This window comes from Schistocerca piceifrons, chromosome 2 (assembly GCF_021461385.2).
Source record: "Schistocerca piceifrons isolate TAMUIC-IGC-003096 chromosome 2, iqSchPice1.1, whole genome shotgun sequence".
Taxonomy (NCBI): Eukaryota; Metazoa; Arthropoda; class Insecta; order Orthoptera; family Acrididae; genus Schistocerca; species Schistocerca piceifrons.
This window is the reverse complement of record NC_060139.1, coordinates 540,977,978-540,999,590: the sequence shown is the minus strand read 5'-3', so window position 1 is coordinate 540,999,590 and position 21,613 is coordinate 540,977,978. Positions and strand designations below refer to the sequence as shown.

Below are 21,613 nucleotides of genomic sequence, written 5' to 3'. Positions count from 1 at the left end.
TTGTCTTTACCCTGTCATTCGCAAACAAGTTTCTGATTTCTTCATATTCCAGTTTCACTAGCAAGTATGATTTAATAGGAAGAAAACCAAGGCAAGTAAGACAATCCTTTTTTGTGATGTCATTAACAATTATTAATGTGTCTTACAAAAGGAAATGACTTTTCTATTAATCAAACGGAAGCAGGAGTACTGAAGTATATTTGAAGAGCTGCACTCAAATTTGGGTAAACATTCTATAATTTGCTACCACTTAGCATCTCGCATATTTCTGTAAGAAAGCATGACTCATTTTCATTCTTTACATCAGAAGGGTAGCTTTTTAAGTGTAAACATTCAAGTACAAATGCTGATTCTTCAAGATCTGAACTGCAGACTTGCTGAAGCCTGGACAGCACTTCCTGGATTTCAAGTGCACTTATCTTCTTCAGGTCTGACTAAAACATAAATGGTTCACTGAAGTCCTTATAAGAAGAAACACTCTTGTTCACTTATTCAATCAAGTCATCCGAAATCAAAAGGAAAGATATCTGCATGTCATCTGATTCATTAATTTCTTTAATGCTCAGATTTTTCGTTTTCTTATTGTGTTTCTTATCCTGAACTGCACTTTGTTGAATTTTAGTGTTCAGAAAGAGATTCAAATTTTTTCTGACCTAGATTCTTGAAAACTTCACACCACATTTTCACATCCTGTAATAAACCAACTATGGAACTGTACAATTTCAGAAGCGTGGCTATGTTCATGAATACTGACTTAGAACACTGAATCTTTCAGGAATTGGATCCCAAATTGGATTCATAAAAGATATCTCAAAACTATACAATTCTTCATTATGCTTCTAGCTTCAGATTTCAACAAAGACTTTTCACTTTCATTCCCAATGACTGACAACAGTGCTCTGATGATTGCCTCACCATCTTTGCTCAAGCTTCTACAAGCTTCTTCTCTAGCAGACCATCGTGCTATAGAGAGGGATTTAGCAGTCCGCTTGCCTTTATTGAAAAATGTGCTTACCGTAAATGATTTTATCGCTGATTACAATCACTGAATTAATTAAATATTTCTTGCAAAATATTTTAAAAAAGGAGTTACATTGCGCTTGAATCCACCAAATTCATTGTGTTCGCTGAATGAGGAATATAGTAAACATAAGGAGAGACAGCTTTGATTCTAGCCTCCAACCCAGAGTAAATATATACCTGACATATTTGGTGCATTGTGGTAACTCTATCCTCTACAGTTTCTTATATCCAAGTGTCTCAAGAAAGCTGGGTAAGCCTACTGCATCCACCAGGTCCTGTCCATTACCTTCACTGAATTTCAATTCAACAAATTGCTCACCTAATAGTTCCAGTTTATTCTTATAAAGAGATACAGTCACTGTATTTACTTTGTATAACAAACTTCCTATCCTACTACATGTACGTCACATCAGTGTCTCGCCCATAATCCAGTGTCATACTCTGGGGAGGGGTGGGGTGGGGTGGGGAGGGGAGGGGAGAGGGGTGGGGGGTATATAACGTAGTAGAATGAGGCAGTACATAATGAACAGATTGATGTCAGTATTTTGGATACAGCAATACTCATATACCTGCATATGTGAAGCACATTCTAGTTTTCTACACTTTATGACAATATGATTCAGATAAAAAAGACAGACTGGGAGGTAATTAGTAAACCTATTACATCTTCTCTATGAAATAGGATGAATGTTGTACTGTAAAGATCTTCATAGTTGCCATGTGAAGTAAATGAACAGATTTACTGCTACACTTACAGTATTACTTTTATGCTGGCATTCAAAACGTATTAAATAACTTATGTTGACATTACAGTGAAGACATGCAAGGAAAAAATACTTTAATGTAATAATGAAACAATTAAGATTTTTATATGAAACATTGTGTTGACAAATAAAATCACATATTTACACAAGTTGGGGGACTTTTCGGTTAAACAGTTATCATACACAAAGTTCATACAAAAGCAAATATGGAATTACTACTCAGCTTTCCAAAATTTTAAAACCTCAATTGTAATTTCTGAAATGAACTCAGATAATGTCTATGCTCAACATTCATTATTGCAAAATTATAAAAGAATCATAATGGTAGCTACCATTTTGTATTAAATGTCTCGAAGTTAAATTCTTTGTTGCAAGTAAGAATTTCTTAGTTAGCATGTCATAAATTTCCTGACATTGCAAGGAAGTGAACATGAAGCAAGTGTTTAACTGAGGAGCTATAAAAATTAGAAGTTACACCACCATTTATTTTGCGGACAGACAACAGAAACAAAGTTAAGTATTTGTCTGTTCTCATCTACCTGGAAACATTTCACCTACTAAAACTTTTAGGTTCAGCTACTTTTGCCATAAAAATAATTGCCAACAATGGTATATAGAAGTAATTAGTAAACAGATTTCACATATTTTCATTCACTGATATCTCGGGCTAACTCGTCGCTTAGACAAAAGATGTTTACCGCTTAAAAGAAAGTGAATAGAATTATTTGTAGAGTTCACACCTGTACATCTTGCAGCTATCTCTTTCAGTAGCTAGGAATATTAGCAATGGGCTCACAATCCACTCATTCGCTTGAAGGAAAAATGATCTCACCATCCACTAATAAATGTAAGATATGAAATATGCAGCTATGAAACTCTTTGACAATCTACCCACAGAAATAAAATGTCAGACAGATAGCAGAAACTTTTTCGGATGTTTAGCAAACAAGTTTAACAAGTACTTCTATACAACAGAAAAAAATCTTGAGCACAGTTAATTATTATTATTATTTTTTTAAGAATAATATCCTGTAAATGGCCAGCATGTAACCATATAAAAATAACTTATTTTAATTTTTTCAGTTGTATATGTTTTCTATGTTTGATCTGCTGATGTGTTCCCCATTGTGAATCTGATCTGTGTATAAAGTTACTAATTAACATATATTGGAAAAATATTTAACTGCAGTGCAGATATTGTTGACATAGCATAGCTGTCATAGTTTCTTTTATTACAAACAGTTACATACAAAAGAAATTCAACATATTACTTATTCACAGGCTGCTGCACTAACAATGTCATTTTCAACATGAATTCAAAGACCTGAATCTCAAACCAAAGCAAATTAAATGTTAATGGCACCTTGAGGGTCAGGATGGGGAACTTACATTTCTAGACTTTGGTGACTTCATGGAGTCAATGTGCAAACACCATTAGATTAAGGACATAAGCACAGGTTTGAAAAGTCAGAAAAAATTAAAATTTTGTCCTCTTTATAGAGAAAGGCCTTTAAATGAGAAAAATTTAAGAGGACATAGGGTAAGTCCATATTATAGTAGTTATTACTCGAGTTGAAGACAGAGCCTGCCCAATAAAGATAAAAAATTTAATGGATGTGCCACTACAACAAGAAAGAGGCAACAGAGAGAGAGAGAGAGAGAGAGAGAGAGAGAGAGAGAGAGAGAGTACTTTTTCAGGTGACTTGGCAATTTTCTTACAGCCTTTGAATTTAAAGAAGAAGAAGAAGAAGAAGAAGAAGAGCTCGAAGCTCAAGACACCAAATTCGAATCTTAATATTTTTATTTTAATACAATTTCAATTTCATGTGATTACAATAGTAACCAAGGTTACAAAACTATTAATAATTTTATAATAGAGTGTACATAGATTTCTTTAGCTACTGGTCAGTTTACAAACAATAATTTTGGTCAAAAAATTTACACAGTACGAACAAAGGCTTTCTTTCACAAGTAAATAAAAGAATCATTAAGACACACATGATAAAAAACTAATTTTTGTCTGGAATATAAACATATGTATACTGTGCTCAAGAACCACTTCCTGGTCTCAGTGTCAACATGCATGAAGTTTTAAACATCACATGGCAATCAATAGTTGTGGTGTTAGCCATTGCCAATATCTCTCACTCCAATATTTGATATCTAAAAAAATAATAATAATACTGCTGTAACACATATAAAATAATAAACATGCTGTCATACTTCTAAAAATATTCTTTGGTGTGAAAATTTGAAACAATATCCACTTGGGAAGATGTATGATGGGAAATTAACTGCTAACCAAAAAATAATATGCAAGGGTCATTTCAAAAGAAATGCACACTATTTTTTAAAAAATCCATCTTTTATTCTACATGCTTGAAAGTTTTACAGTGTGTAGATACACACTTTAGGAACAATATTTTCATTTCTACACATAATTTCCATCCGTCTCAACTGCCTTATGCCATCTTGGAACCAGCACCTGTATACCCGCACGGTAAAATTATGGACCAACCTGTTGGAGCCACTGTTTGGCAGTGTGCACAGGGGAGTCATCATCTTCAAACCTTGTTCCACAAAGAGAGTCTTTCAGTTCCCAAAGAGATGGTAGTCACATGGAGCCAGGTCAGGACTGTAAGGTGGGTGTTTCAATGTTGTCCATCCGAATTTTGTGATTGCTTCCATGGTTTTTTGACTGAAATGTGGCCACGCATTGTCGTGCAAAAGCAAAACATCCTGCTTTTGCAGACGTGGTCGAACAAGACTCAGTCGAGCCTGAAGTTTCTTCAGTGTCGTCACATATGCATCAGAATTTATGGTGGTTCCATTTGGCATGATGTCCACAAGCAAGGGTCCTTCAGAATCGAAAAACACCATAGCCATAACTTTTCCAGCAGAAGGTGTGGTTTTGAATTTTTTTTTCCTTGGGTGAATTTGCATGATGCCACTCCACTGATTGCCTCTTCATCTCTGATGAAAAATGATGGAGCCATGTTTCATCACCTGTCACAATTCTTCCAAGAAATTCATCTCCACCATTCTCGTACTGTTCCAAAGGTTCACTGCATACCGATTTTCTTGTTTCTTTGTGAGCCACTGTCAACATCCAGGGAACCCACCTGGCACAAACCTTTTTTAATGCCAACACTTTCAGTATTCTGCAAACACTTCCTTCCCCTATCCCAATGTAGCATGACAATTCGTTCAATGTGATGCGTCTGTCAGCAGTCACCAATTCGTTAACTCTCTGCACATTGTCTGGAGTATGTGCAGTATGAGGCCTGCCGCTGCAAGGACAATCCTCAATATTGCCGTGCCTGCTTTCATCATGTAACCTGCTTGCCCACCGACTAACTGTACTGGGATCGACAGCAGCATCTCCATACACCTTTTTTAACCTCTTGTGGATGTTTCCCACTGTCTCGTTTTCACAGCACAGGAATTCTATGACAGCACATTGCTTTTGATGAACGTCAAGTGTAGCAGCCATGTTGAAGACATGATGTGACGGCGCAACTCACGGGAACAGGTTGAACTACCATATTTACTCGAATCTAAGCTGCACTTTTTTTCTGGTTTTTGTAATCCAAAAAACTGCCTGCAGCCTAGAATCGAGTGCAAAGTAAGCGGAAGTTCTGTAAAATGTTGGTAGGTGCCGCCACAACTAACTTTTGCTGTTGAATATATGTAGCGTTACACAGGCATGCTTTGCAGGCACAAAGATAAATACTGGCGCCAAAACCTCCGCGTCAGTATATAAATTAAAAAAAAAGGTGGAAGACAAGCTTTTTTCTCCGCCCCGAGTTTTGACCACTGCATTTTCATACATTATCCAACGAAGTAAATACAAATTCCGTATTGTTCATCTTCGAATGTAGCAGCCTTTCAATGTACTATGAAAATCCGACTGGCAAGACTGTTTGGGATGTTTGTCAATATGGCCAACTCTACTTTCTGAATTTTTTCCTACCTGTGAGAAGAGATGGTTGCTAATAGGAACCTGATGAAATGTGAATCACATGCAGTATTCTCTTCACCATAAGAATAATACGAATACAAACATTTTGCCATGTGTTTGCTGCTATCTCATTTAAATCCTGTCTGCCTAATAAACTACGAAACTAGAGTGAGACAACAGCAAACGCGGAAGAATATACATATTATGCCACGTTTATTTTAGTATTATTCCTACGCCGATTAGAGATACAGTCAGAAATGAAGCATGACAACTGACTAGATTTTTAAATCTAAGATGACTAATTTCTGTGCAGAATGTAATGTACTAAAGAGGCATCTGCAAAGATTTTCAAACGGAGAAAAATGTTCGCTGAACTCTCCTTCACAACATCTTCTATCATAAACAGTTTATTACTTGGTTCTTGTTGATCATTATCAAAGAAAGCAGCAGTGTAAGTAACAACAAATAGCAGTCTTTTTTTGCCATTGTTTTGCTAATGAGATGACTCCTGTTTTTTTTTTTTTTTTTTTTTTTTTTTTTTTTTTTTTTTTTTTTTTTTTTTTTTTTTTAAAATTGGAAGCGGCAGTAGTGCGTACAAAAGCAAGCCATGCCGCGAGCAGCAACAGGTCGTAAACACTCATTATCAGAATGCAACAAATAATGTTTTACACAGTACAATAATGCATTTTCAGCTTAGAGTGACGTAAACACCTATAACAAAGTAACAGCACTTATCAAATCAAAGAAAAATAAGCAATCAATTCAAACCAGACTAAGCACGTGAAAAAGGAAGGGTACCCGTATAAATATGGACGACGCATAGCAATGGCTACCTGGTAAAGCTTAACTGCTAAGCTTACGACTCGAACCAAACTACTGTAGCTGTATCGTCATTCATTCGACCTAAATTGTATCTCATATTACAATGGACCAACTTTGTTTCGATTTGGAGGTGCGGCCTAAAACTTTTCTCTCCCCTTGAATTTCAAGTCTCAAATTTCAGGTGCGGCTTAGATTCGGAAAAATTTTTTTTCCTTGATTTCGAGTCTCATTTTTCAAGTGCGGCTTAAATTTGAGTAAATACGGTAAGTTTGAAAACAAGCAGGAAGGATGTATCTACACACTGTAAAACTTTCACATATGCAGAATGAAAACTGTGTTTTTACAAAAATAGCATGCATTTCTTTTGGAGTGACCCTCATACGTAGGTTGGAACTTAAATAGTGGCAACACCGCTGTGGAGACACTATACAATGGAATCTACTATTGTCGCTGATAGCAAAAGTTGACGACATACCTACCTTACCTCTGAGCAAGTGTACTCGTCAGTCCCACATCACCAGCATGCGCACTATCGAGGGAAACACATTCACTTGTGAGTGAGCGGTCTAACGTAATGGTGTCACTATGTTTTCAAAACAGGAACAATGGAGTTGGATCAAGACTGAATGTGCCAGAGGTCTTACAGCATGACAGTGTCACCAAGGTCTTCAAGAGGCGTGCGGGGAATCAGCATTGCTGTACAGAACAGTGGCACATTGCATAAATGAAGGTCGGCGAACTGTGGCAGACATGCATTGGGCATCCTAGCATCTCTGAAGAAGATATGCATGCTTTTGGCATGTTAGTGGACAGTGATTGATGCCATATGATTCATGAGCACGCCCACAAAACTGGATTAGAGCATACGACTGTGCTTCACATCCTGAGCGAACACGTGGGCATGCGAAAAACTGCATCACGATAGGTTCCACATGACTTGATGGAAATGCTGAAACGAATGCATTACAATGCTGCTCAGATGCACTTAGAGCTCTATGAGCGCAAAGGAGAGGATTTCTTACGGCATATCGTAACACTGGATGAAACATGGGCCACATTGTACAAGCCAAAACTCAAACACCAGTCACGAATGGTGTCATTATGGGTTGCTGCGAAAGTCGAAAGTGCGTCAGAGCCCCAGTATGGTGAAAGTTAAGTGATTTTCGGGTACAACTGTGATAGTGTTATCGTAATGCATTACATTTCTCCATGGCAGACAGTCAAAGCTCTATATTACCGTTCATTTTTGGAGCATCACCTGCGACCAGCGTTGAGAAAGAAGCGGCAACACTTTCTGCACAAGCCACCCATCATTTTGCACAACAATGCGTGGGCGCATACGGCACAAGCTGTGGCTGCTCATTTTGGTTGATGGGACTGGGAAGTACTGCACCATCCACCACACTCCACCGACTTAAGTTCTTGTGACTTTGATTTGATTCCCAAGCTGAAGGAACCACTTCGTAGCATTCGCTTCAGAATTGTTCCAGAGAATCAACAGGCAGTAGACCGCTCCATTCACACCATCAACAGAACAGGCTCTGCTGATGGTATACTATGCCTTCCACATGACTGGCAACAGGTTCTACACAACACTGGTGACTACTTTGAAGGACAGTAACAGGTGCAAACATGTAACTCTCTTGTATCGGTTGTGAATATATAGTTGCCACTATTTTAAGTTCCAACCCGCGTATGAAAGGTATAATTACTAGCATAAAAGCCAACAGTGAATTCACAGTTACACATGAAAGACAGACAGCCCCTGGTTTCACAAACAGAAGCATGTTTATAAGAAAAGGAGAGAGGAAAAGGTATGTAGATTTTGTGATGTAATGGATACTGAAGTCAGCCAACAATCAAAGTGAAAAAGAGATATTATATCTTAAAATGTTCTGCTGGTGATTTCATTAGATGTAATACAACCTCACGTTGGACATGGATTGGCAAAGAAACTTGCCTATCTGTTTCAAAAGAACAATCCTAGCATCCATTTGAATGATGATTTTGATCTTTCTTGAGATATGTGTCAAACATGCTTGTTCATGGTTCATAAAACTAAAAGTTGGTCAACTTTACATATTACACTGTGTAGCTGTATATTTCTGTATTTATAAGTAGATCTACCATCACCTTTATCTGGTTTAAAACTACAAACTATTTTGAGACAGTCAGATACCTGAAAGCCGACAGAAGCACATGGGTACACAGCACTTTTCAAGAGCACTGCTGCAAAAGTTCTCAGCTCCTAACATGATGCGATGATTAATACGGTGACCAAAACTTTCTCCCAGTGATGGAACAACTTGTGAGGTGCCATCACCAAAGACTTTTGTAGTCAACTGATTTGTTACAACGACCTATGTATAAATTCCACAAGAAATGAGCATATATTTTATAGAGATTTTATAGAGATCAACATGATAGATACAGTCACTGAGTTACGTGAAAACCCAATACTATCACATATGGTTCATTTGAGGAGTAAACACTCACCGCAACTTTGAATTTTTTAGCACACAGATGCAATTCATCAAGGATCTGGTGCAACAGTCTTGTTCTCTGGATGCTGCTCAGTTCTCCATATAGGAGAGGGAATGTAATACTATCAATGACAATCAATTTCACCTGTATGCCAGAAATGAGCAAAATTAACAAACACACAACATTTACACAAAATAAATTTGATGCAATGTTAAAAAAATCCAAGGTTGAAAATAATATGTATGTGAGGATAAATCCATGCTCACTGGGTGCTGAGTGAGAGGAGAGGGGGGGGGGGGGGGGAGGAGAATATGACTTATTGTTAGTTGTGTAAAAATCAAACAACGGAAAATCCAAGATGAAATGCAACAATATTATGAAAAGGAAAGTTGCTACTCACCATACAGCGGAGATGCTATGTCGCGCAAATAGGCACAACAAAAAGACTGTCACAAATAAAGCTTTTGGCCGGATAAAAAAAAACACACACATATACATGTGTGCGTGCAAACACAACTCGCACACATGACTGTAGTCTCAGGCAACTGACAGTTGCCAGAGACTGCAGTCGTGTGTGAGTTGCGTTTGTGTGACAGAGTAAGTGTGTGTGTGTGTGTGTGTGTGTGTGTGTGTGTGTGTGTTGTCTATTGTTGACAAAGGCCTTACTGGCCGAAAGCTTTATTTGTGACAGTCTTTTTTGTTGTGCCTATCTGTGGCTCAGCATCTCCGCTATATGGTGAGTAGCAACTTTCCTTTTCATAATACTGTTATTGTTAATTGTTTCATTTACAAAGATGGGAACTCTTTCTTCAACATATCCTTAACTCCTGCCACACTCTTGCCAGAAATATCACTCTTATCTGTTCTCCACCTGCCCTGTTGCCTCCTGTCTCCCAACCTATTTCCATCTTACTTTTGAATGCATTGTGGGAACAGCAGTGATCAATGTCTTATAAATAATTACTATTAAAAACAGTCTTGACCACAATTTATTTAATAAGGTGACCGGTTTCGACCACTACTGTGGTCATCTTCAGACCATTGAGTAGGAACCTCTTTGTTGGAGAATCTCATGGTCTGAAGATGACCACAGTAGTGGTCGAAACCGGTCACCTTATTAAATAAATTGTGGTCAAGACTGTTTTTAATAGTAATTATTTCCATCTTACCGGCAGTACATTATCCTCTCCACTCCCCTCCCCCCTTACTTATCTACTGAGTGACAGTTCACTCACTCTAGTGGTTTGTATCCCTTTGTTGTTCTTATCCCATTCTCTCTGTACTTCCATTCTTTTTTCCACTACTTTCTTCCCAACTGTACCTTTTTTCCTACTAATTGTTTCCAAACCTGACCATATAAGTATTTAATTGTTTCACCCAATAAGATATTTCCCAAACCTGTCACATTCCATCTGCACTATCACCTTACTTCCATTGTCTAAATACTTAGCAACTTTTCATTTTTTTATATATACCTGCCTACTACAACTGTAACCATCAATTTGGCGAGTACTGATCTATCCTGATTTACACAAATCTTTTTCATAACTCATACATACCAACAGTAAAAGCTTAATATTTACTAACTCTTGGGAACAAGTAATTCTCTTCTACAAAACTTACATTTCTTTTTTCTAAAATGTCACTGAGTTGAAAGACTGCAGCCAACAGCTGTATGTGGTTTGTTACTGATATATAAGATATGCCATTTTTTATTGCTTCCATTGTGAAAGTTGAGGCAGGGAGTTTACCTTGTTGTCTGGCAACTAAAGAACAATGACTGATGCAAGCATCAGCCATATCTGAAAAAAAAAGAAACATGAAACAGTAGTTGATTACTACAAAGTTTAGTCCAACTGTATATACCGAGTTGATATGATAGAATAACCAATATATTGCAGAAAAAATCTCATTCAAATTAAAAAAGAAAGATGACAAGCAACTAATATACCTGACAATCTAATCAATGTGAAACTGCTTGATGTGTCTATATACACAGCTTCTGCTTCATGACCACCAAATATGCTCGGAATCTGCACATCAACACAAAGCTGCAAGCTGTGATAACAAAAGCACTATAATATCATAAACTTGAAACAGAATGTCAGTTTATGTAAATGAAACTGGTAAATGAAACTGTGTGCAAGAGTGAAAGCTATGTGCTTAGGGATACGCCAGAGTCTTTGAACATATCAGTCAACTTTCATCAAAGATATCACAAAAAGATACAACACAAACCTGATTTCAAAATGGCAAGCAATTAGATCAGTCTTTCATATGGTGTGAAAATATAAACCAAGTACAGGATTGTACTAATCTTTAATAACAAATATTGAAGCTAAATGGGGACAACTGCATGAAATTGTGGGTCTTACACAGAGACAAATTCAAATATAAAACAACAACAAAATCACATCAACGGTAAAAGCAACAACCAGATAAACATGGCATAACAGTTTATTTAAAAGGTGCAAACAGACAAAATTACCAAAAACCAACTATAGCTGGTACCAAAACATAATTTGATCTGAAGTGAGAAGGGCGATGGTAATACAGAGAACCCAAATCCCAGAAATTAAATACACTTGATATTCCCCTTAGACAGCAATTAAATTAATATACAAACAGAAATACACAACACGATACAAAAAAGCCCTAACAGCTCCAGTTACAAACTTCAAAAATTGTAAATTGCACAAAAAAGCCAATTTAACAAAACAAAGACACAAGCTGTCACACATCATAAACTATCATCATTTAACAATTAATTTAAAAAAAATTTTTTTAAGAATAACAAAAACATACCTAAACATGAAAAAACCCTAAAGACAATCCAATGGCATGCATGAAACAAACTCAACCAAAGCCACTTGCCACCACCTCCCTCCGTCTCTCACGCTTCAAAAAACAAAATCAATTTAACTAACAAGCTGGGAGCTCTACACCTTACCTGTTATCGATATGAACCCAAGAAAAATACAAAAACCCTGAGGTATACTCTTCTACAAGCAGCACTTATCAAGATGGCCTGCTGCACAGAAGAGTGCCTTCTCCTTTCACCCTTATCTATAACAGATTTCACAACTTCTCAACAGTATTTGCAAAGTTCCCAGTTTGTGGTTAAGCACAAGGCAGTTCTAGCTCTTCCTGCTCAACTCCTCATAAGATGCGAACACAGCTGCCAGAAAAATACAACCCTCTGTAATATATTCCCAAATAAGTGAAATCAAAATTGCAATTTTCCATCACCAAAAACTCGACATCCAAAGAAACACCACTAGAAACAGTCCACCCGCCACCCACACAAAGCCCTACATCATCATGCCCCTCCCATACTATTACTTCTCACCAAACTATGATTCAATTGTTCAACTGTCACCCTGTGGAGACACACCCCCCCCCCCCCCCCCCCCAGAGAACCACTATATTTCTATATTTAATCAGTTCCCCACACACTTCTCTGCATAAAGGAAATCTATAGATTGTCATATTTTCACTAACCCCATTTTATGCATGGGATATCTTGGAGAGAACTCACAAAAAATAGTAAGTTAACATCATTAAAGAACACAAAACTTAACTCTCAAATCAGGCATCACAAATTATTGACATCCACATATTATCACAGCAACATCTCCACACGTAACTATCAGACGACCAATCAAATGCGACAAGACTATCACATACATGACACTTAACAATATTCTCAGATTACGCCTTACATTTGCAAAAGTTTAATAGTCATCTCCTGATCCTCCATTTCCCACCATGACAAATGGCTATTAAATACAATAGAAGGACTCATTTAGCAAACACTACAGTGCAAGGACAGGAACAAATAAAAGAAGGGAGTAACAGTATCTCAATGTAAGACACAAACTGAGCCTTGAGATCTTGAAGAAAGTAGCATGCTAGTCAAGAAAATGTTTTCATAAATAATTCCAAGTTCATGTAAATTGTAATCACTGTTTTGCTCATTACTACAACAACAAATCTTTGACTGATTAGAAGCCTAAACTCATTAATGAATGATGTCACCCATCACAACAGAACTACATCATGGTTCAAAGCTAATGGGTAGTATCGAATGACAAGTTGTGCCTTCCTTACACCAATCTCCAGAATTAATTCTTTTTTCCAAGATGTATATTATATAAACATGAGTATAGTAAATAAGGGCAGATAAGAATTTTACCTGTGAAGTGACAACAAGTACAGGTGCACAAAGATAAAAAAAATTGAAGCAAAGGCTCCTGCAACTAGCCAAATACAGAAACAGTTGGAAGAAACATGACCCTTTTCCTGTTCCACCATGTCTCTCCTAACCCGTGTTCCTATGTGATTTTAGCTGTTTGACTTCTCCAAACAGTTCCTATGATTCTGACTGATGAAGGAATCTCTCGTGCTGGAAGGTGACATTTTTAATAACTATCTGCATGCGCCTGTCTGATATACCGAAAAATTAGATTTTTTTCTGGTTACATCTGACTGAAGTTTCATTTAGAAGATAATTTTCTTATGATGTTGGCTGACTAATCTGTTGATTTTCATAAAAAAAGGTACAAGGAAGAAACACTTCACAAGTGAGTGATATAAAATTTATGCCATTTTCCCCGTCTGTATGATATAATAATAATAATAATAATAATAGCAAGGCTTTCATCTTTAGCATTGTCGTGCAATTCAATTAACTTATACTGATTCATTTCCCTGCAGAGAAAACACTTTACCAGTGAAGTGTAAATGATCATGATGCAGTTTCCATCACCACATCTTATATCTAAAGATACTGAGGGGGGGAGGGGGGGGGGGGGGGGGGAACCATTCATGGAATTCATACAGACAGGGTGACAGTTATTGAACTATATGAAACAAAAACATAAATTAGTTACAAACCATAGCATGCACACACTTTATTCAACATGTAAACATTGCTACAGTGATTTGGATTTAAGTTATGACATGTTCAATATGCCTGCAATCACGGATGATGATGTAGTGCAGACGAATAGTGAAATTCTGCATGATCCACTGAAGTGTCAGAACATCAAAGTCGTCGAACTCCTGACTGGCTGTTTTCAGTTCAGCAATGGTTTTGGGGTTATTGCTGTACACCTTGTCTTTAATATAGCTCCACAAACAGGAGTCACATATGTTCAGATCTGGAGAATATGGCGGCCAATCAAGGCTCATGCCATTCGAGTCGGGGTACTCTAGAGCCAGAATGCGGTCCCCAAAGTGCTCCTCCAGGACATCAAACACTCTCCTGCTTTGCTGGGATTGAGCTCCATCTTGCATGAACCATATCTTGTCGAAACCAGGGTCACTTTGGATAATGGGGATGAAATCATCTTCCAGAGCCTTCACCTATCATTTGGTAGTGACAACGCCATCTGGAATGCCGCACCGATTATCCCGTGACTGGATCGCACAGCACACAGTCACCCGTAGAGGGTGAAGAGACTTCTCAATTGCAAAATCTAGATTCCCGGTCTCTCAAATGCGCCAATTTGCTTCTTGATGAACCCATCCAAATGAAAGTGGGCTTCATCACTAAACAAAACCATGCATGTATATACTAATACCCATAATGCCCATGGCCAACCAGGCAGTTTGAACGTCCTGGGCAAACCACTCAGAAGTTATGATGAATTTTTCAACAATTGTCACCCAGTAGTAAAGTGATAGTTATCATGATGCAGTCAGACACAGGATTTATTTTAGGAATTAAAATCACACTTTGCTCATAAAGCAATTAACAAAATTAATTAGGACACTGTTATGGATGTGATGTTTAAAGCTTTCCCAACGTACTGATTGTTCCATAAAAACACGGGAGAACTGCCGGATATCAGTAACTTCCTGCCACGATATTTCGGCGCTGAGTCTTCTGGCCATCTTCAGGTGAATGCCACTGTAGTAGTTTGGACCCAAAGTCTTTTCCTTTACAAATGTCTGCTTGTGTCTGTGTGTGTGTGTGTGTGTGTGTGTGTGTGTGTGTGTGTGTATACCTGTCCTTTTTTCCCCCTAAGGTAAGTCTTTTTGCTCCCGGGATTGGAATGACTCCTTACCCTCTCCCTTAAAACCCACATCCTTTCGTCTTTCCCTCTCCTTCCCTCTTTCCTGATGAGGCAACAGTTTGTTGCGAAAGCTTGAATTTCGTGTGTATGTTTGTGTGTCTGTCGACCTACCAGCACTTTTGTTCGGTAAGTCACATCATCTGTGTTTTTAGAAGCAGTAAAATAGTCATTTATGGACAATGTTTTGGAAGAAAACAATGTTGCTGACTAGTATTTTGCACCAACTGAGTATTTCTTGTAGCAAATCAAGACTATTTAAAGAAAATAATGCTCAAAACTGAATGAAACCAGAAAACTATTTTTGACATAAATGAGATTTGGGGGTAATATTCATCGGTAGTACACCAAACAATTTTGTTGCTATATAGCAATTTTCTGGGAAGCAATAAATTCAGTGGAACACTACTATCTAGAAGTACATTCTCTCTAGGGAATTTGAAACTGCTTTGGATTTATACTTAGAGCTTTTGTGCCATTAGTTGTGAGAAATGTAAATGAGTTATCACAACCTTTTTTTTGGGGGGGGGGGGGGGGGGGGGGAGGTAACACGGTAAAGAACAGGCTTAATCACTTTGTCATGCTGTCAAAGATACATTTTTCCAAATATGAGGTATACAAATGCACCTGAATTTTGTACATACTCTCTAGTACTTTGAAATCAGAGAACGTATTCCTGTTGACATCAAAGAATGCCAAGTAGTATTTTACCTTCAAATGATATACAACAGTTCTATTATACATACAAAACCATACAAAGCATAAGCAAATATATTTTTACTGAAGTATACTTTTGTGAAAGCAATACTAAAAGAGTCTATACGCACTGAAACAACTGATTTATGCACTAATTTACATGTACACAAGCTTGATCGTTCACATGAGATGGTTTGTATCATAAGCACCAAATTACACAGAAAGTGATCGAAGGAAATTGTTATAAAAGAGTGACAACTTGTACTAACTGTAGACAATGAATCTGATGTAACATTATCAAATGATCATTATACTACACTCTATTCTTGTATGAGCTAAGGAACTTGCAGTAATTGAAAATGCACTCTGATGCTCACTTGAATTTGCTATCTTTTTACAAAAATATTTCATAACAATGAAATCTTACATCTTTTCTAGATGACAAAATGACCACTTTAATTTGAAGTACATTATTTTCCCAATGATGGTTTGTGTCTGGGAGGTGCTGCTATGTCATTTACATGAAAGAAATGTTATATACAAATACCAGTAACATTTTGAAGTGATTTGCTATGCTATTGTACGGTGAAAACTACCTGATATGTGGACAAAATACCTGAATTGATTCTAATTAGTAATGTATTTAATTGACATCTTATTTTGCGAACTTGGCTCCACATACACTACATGTGTACCCGATGCTAGAACAAAACATTATAATTACTAAGAATTTGTATACATGATTGGGTTCTGTTATCTGACACACAAAAGATTAAACTATATACTTGCACTACTTAATAGTATACTTACCTGAGACATTTAACTTTTAATTGTATAATATTAGAAACTGTACGGCTTAACTGTGCATCAATTGTTTAAAACTGTATATATTTTATGTAGTTGTTTTTTGACTGAACATTAATAATTGAGACTGTGTCTTAGAGATAGACAAAACATCTGAATGAAATAAAGGAGGAGTGGGATACTAAACAGTGATGCTTCAAATACAAGTTTTGGCAGTGCTTGCGAGTTCAGGGCATAGAGGAAGAACATTGAGAAGGCATTTATAAAACGGAATATACATTCTTCGTATAAAATTTCTATGTAATATGAATAATAGAATAGAATTTGTCACTACTTTGTTTCACAAAAGATACAGACACCACAATCATTTTGTATAACGAACTTCCTATTCTGGTGCATGCATGCCATGACAAAGTCTCATCCATAATTCTTACGTGCAATACTTCAGGTGAGGGGGCAGGATACTTAATGTAATAGAACAGGAAAACATTTCACGAAAACTACAATTCCACATATATCAACGAGTACGATACCAATGAACACAGTTTGTGCAAAGCTACATAAATGCAAGAGCTCATTGCAACATTATTGGATTGCTGTATTGTTGGGAATAAGGCAACTTAAAATGAACTGTGATAAACTAACTTGATTTTTAATTAACTAATAAAAATGTCAAAAGTAATGTAAAGAAAGCCGATTTTATCATTCATGGAATTCATATGAAGAGAAATGATAGTAATTATGATGCAGTCAACTGTAGAGCCACAGGATTTTTATTTGGAACCAAAATCACACTGTATTTGTGCAGCAACTAACAAGCATAATTACAGCATTGTTATGGATATGTGAATTGTAGCATTTCAACATGATAACTGTCACAGAAGCACTATAATGATTTGTAAAGCCAAATGCCATAACCAGTTTGTTAAAGTATCTAAATCTGAATTCAAAAATCAAATAAATTTGATTGAAACAATGCATAATGCAACTTTGTAACTGTTAAAATCTACACTGAAGAGCCAAAGAAACTGGTACACCTGTTTAATATCGTGTAGAGCTCCCGCAAGCATGTAGAAGCATCACAACACGATGTGGCATGGACTGAGCTAATGTCTGAAGTAGTGCTAGAGGGAACTGACACCATGAGTCCTTCAGAGCTGTCCATAAATCTGTAAGAGTACAAAGGGTAGGGGGTGGGGGTGGAAGTCTCTTATGAACAAGCACGTTGCAAGGCATCCTACATATGCTCAATAATGTTCATGTCTGGGAAGTTTGGTGGCCAGGGGAAGAGTTCAGACTCAGAAGAGTGTCCCTGGAGCCACTCTGTAGCAATTATGGATGTGTAGGATGTTGCACTGTTCTGCTAGAATTGTCCAAGTCTGTCAGAAAGCACAATGGACATGAATGGGTTAAGGTGATCAGAGAGGATGCTTATGTTCATGTCACCTGTCAGAGTCATATCTAGACGTATCAGGGGTCCCATATCATTCCAACTGTACACGTCCCACACCATTACAGAGCCTCCACCAGCTTGAACAGTCCCCTGCTGACATGCAGGGTCAATGGATTCATGAAATTGTCTCCATTTGAAATGAGACTCATATGACCAGGCAAAAGGTTTCCAGTCATCAACAGTACAATGTCAGTGTTGACAGGCCCAGCCGAGGCGTAGTTTTGTTGTCATGCAGCCATCAAGGGTACATGAGCTGGCCTTCAGCTCCGAAAGCCCATGTTGATGATGTTTCGTTGAATGGTTCGCATGCTGACACTTGTTGACAGCCCAGCATTGAAATCTGCAGCAATTTGCGAAAGGGTTGCACTTCTGTCATGTTGAATGATTCTCGTCAGTTGTCTTTGGTCCCATTCTTGCAGGATCTTTTTCCGGCCACAGCGATGTCAGAGATTTGATGTTTTACTGGATTACTGATATTCACATTATACTTGTGAAATAGTTGTATGGGAAAATCTCCACTTCATCACTTGCTTGGAGATGCTGTGTCCCATCACTTGTGTGCCAACTGTAACACCACACTCAGACTGACTTAAATCTTGATAATCTGCCATTGTAGCAGCAGTAACTGATCTAACAATGCGCCAGACACTTGTTGTCTCATATAGGTGTTGCTGACCGGAGCGCCGCATTCTGCCTGTTTACACATCTCTGTATTTGAATACTATACCAGTTTCTTTGGTGCTTAAGTGTATATAAGACACGATGTTAGTAGCCTACTCGACTGAAGTTAGCAATGCTTTAGTTCTTACGTCAGTCCTGCGTACGTTTTAGGTACAAAACCCGTGTCCTTTTTATCTTTTTATCTTTATAGGGCTGCAATAAACATGTTTAAAAGTATTTTGATTGACTGGACTATGTTATTTATTTGATCGAATCACCAGACATGTGGAAATTCGACCTAGATTATATTTCAGGTGGAGGAAATGCAACAAATCTGAGTTGCAGGCGTATACCTAGATTGACGTTTATCAGCAAATGAAATAAGTGAAATGTAGTGACGAAAGCTGGTTACATTTTAAGGAAATAGTTCATCTCAAACTTCCTCTGAACTGCATATGATTGGTCAGATGTGTCACTAAAGTTTGTAGAGGATAGTAATAAGTTTATGTAGACTGACTTGACACACAAGGTATGATCAAAAAGTAATGGGTGTTTTTTCAAGTTCGCAGGCATTCTACATTTGATTCTCAAAACGGTTTTACCTTGTTGGTACACATGTCCCTGATGTATTTTTGCATTTCCAGCTGTCTTGAATATTTAGTTCACAGCTGACGGTCAAAAGGATTACATGTGTTTTTGAGTGCTCAGTGAATTTTTACTTTTGGAAAAGATGGATCAAAGAATTTGCGTTAAATTTTGCTTGAAAACTGGAATAACAGGCAGCCCTGTATTCAAAAGGTTGATTGTGGACTTTGATAAATCTGCTATGTATTATTTCTGAGGATGGTTACTTTGAAGTGGACAAAGTTGTTGTTGATGCATAAATAAAAGTATTCTAAGAAAAACAAAAATTAAACAATGGAAAATCCTTTTTGTTACAAAAGCAAAAATTATCGTTACTTTTTGATGGCACCTCTTATCTTTGCAGTTCTATTAATACCTTTCCCTGATAGTCAGCATCAAAAGTGTTCTCAGCAATCTGTTCACTGGTTGGTGGGTTTGGACAAGATTTTGTGACTAAGATCAATACACGGTGCTTCTGAGCTTCCATTGTCAATTTTGAAGATGAAACTTTCAATACTTGTGGGATGAGTGCCATAACACCAATGGTACTTGTCAGTTATGGTTATAGGATCTCCACTACAATGACAGCTCTTTATAGAAAACAAGATTTGCTCAATACAGGTGTAGAAAGACATCGCCATTCTACCCAAGCAAGTTAACTTAAACACACTTCTTTCTTCTTATTTCAACATTTCATATTGTGCATGCTCAAAATCAGGTGCCTAAGAGTATCTCTTGTTACGGGCCGATTCATTAACTCAAGCACAATTTTCACTTTAAAACCATTACATCAATGGTCTTCCAAGAAAGGCAACTGATAAAATAACTCAGGCTCTCGGCACAGCAGACATACTATAGACCAATCAAAAATTTAATATTATGTTGTAAAATTTACAAAACTATTCTACACATGTATTTCATACATCAGCGCATTTCTTAAAAAATGATACTGTCCTTAATGACAAGTAAATAGCAGCTTTATAACTATGTTTCTGTTATAAAAGCAATCAGCTCAAGAAATAAATATAAAATTTTGATCATGAGAACTTTGAAATTGTTGTGGCTTACCAGAGCTGTGTCTTCCCTGAACCTGGAGCTCCACAAAATTCTGTGATGCTCTGCAGTGGAATACCTCCATCTAACATGTCATCAATTGCTTTGCAGAAAGTCACAATGCCAAACAGCTGACTCTCCTCCTATTGCGTAAAAAGAAATAATGAAATAACCAACTAATCAACTTTTATTGCTGATAGGAAGAACTTGTCTGGCGAATGAAACATTAAAAAATAGAAAGAAGTCAAACAACACAAAGGGCTGTTCATGCACAGTGATACTGTATGATGTGGAGCACATATCTTAACTCTTATAAAGTATCTAGTTAGAGTGAAAGAATAGAGGATAGTGAAGTGTAACCAATGACAAGATCTTACGAAGATGATATTTATATTTCTGAAAAATCTGAGTCAATCATTGTGCTGATGACCCTCATGATTTTCTGCTTATGCCACATATTGACATTTTTGTTGGCAGATAGGCTTTCACATTTGATTCTTATGTTAAAATAGTTATTATTTTCTCTGAAATACAAAATCTTGGCTGTGGTGACAGAAGGATTTGCAGTCCAGTGACATTTCACAAGATTCCACAAATTTGTCTAAATCAGTTTATAATGACATAGGCCTGCAGTTAAACAGCACAAACTCAGAAAATAAATAACAGTGGTGCAGTGTTACTTACAAGAAAAAGAAAATTAAGCCTCAGAGTAATGTTTCTGTAAATGGGAAAAAAGAATTTCACTTCATAGGAGACTCCTTACTTAAAAATATCATTGTGCCAAATTCAAAAGTTGACGTGCATCCAAGCAGTAGGCTGGATCAACTAAACAACAATTTAAAAAAACTTTGCTGCTAACTAAAATGGTGTCAAAGTGAAATCAGATTTCACTGACGTATTCATGCATGTTGGGACAAGCTCTGTAGACACAGCAGTGAGGACAAAATCATTAGTGGATCTCTAAACTTGATTCGTGCTGCCAAATCTTTGTATATTAACTCAAAACTAGTAATAAGTGGTATTTTCCACAGGAGATCGATGAGTGACCCTTACATAGACAAGATAAACAATGGAATTAAGGACTAATGTGATAAGCTTGACGTGGTATTTATAAACGCAAACAAATTTATAAGTAACAAATGTCTGGGTATAGATGGTGTACATCTTAATAGGCTAGGCTACGTGACTGAGT

General features: G+C 37.1%; 1 protein-coding gene and 1 long non-coding RNA gene across 2 annotated transcripts in view; both read right to left on the bottom strand.

Annotated features, from left to right (window-relative positions):
• Positions 1 to 233: 233 nt before the first annotated feature.
• Positions 234 to 21,613, bottom strand: part of LOC124775563 (DNA repair protein RAD51 homolog 3-like) — a 38,253-nt gene continuing 16,873 nt past the window's right edge. Inside the window, exons 3-8 of the mRNA XM_047250393.1 lie at positions 20,437 to 20,564; positions 11,006 to 11,112; positions 10,678 to 10,856; positions 9,067 to 9,198; positions 8,778 to 8,930; positions 234 to 434 (exon numbers count right to left, since the gene is read on the bottom strand). Of these exons, the coding sequence (XP_047106349.1) occupies positions 234 to 434; positions 8,778 to 8,930; positions 9,067 to 9,198; positions 10,678 to 10,856; positions 11,006 to 11,112; positions 20,437 to 20,564 (900 nt within the window). The remainder of the gene's footprint in view (positions 435 to 8,777; positions 8,931 to 9,066; positions 9,199 to 10,677; positions 10,857 to 11,005; positions 11,113 to 20,436; positions 20,565 to 21,613) is intronic.
• On the bottom strand, positions 2,983 to 8,818 carry LOC124776556. The gene is made up of 2 exons (XR_007015634.1): positions 8,750 to 8,818; positions 2,983 to 3,950 (listed from the first exon to the last, which is right to left on the bottom strand). It is a non-coding gene; the product is annotated as an uncharacterized LOC124776556 (long non-coding RNA).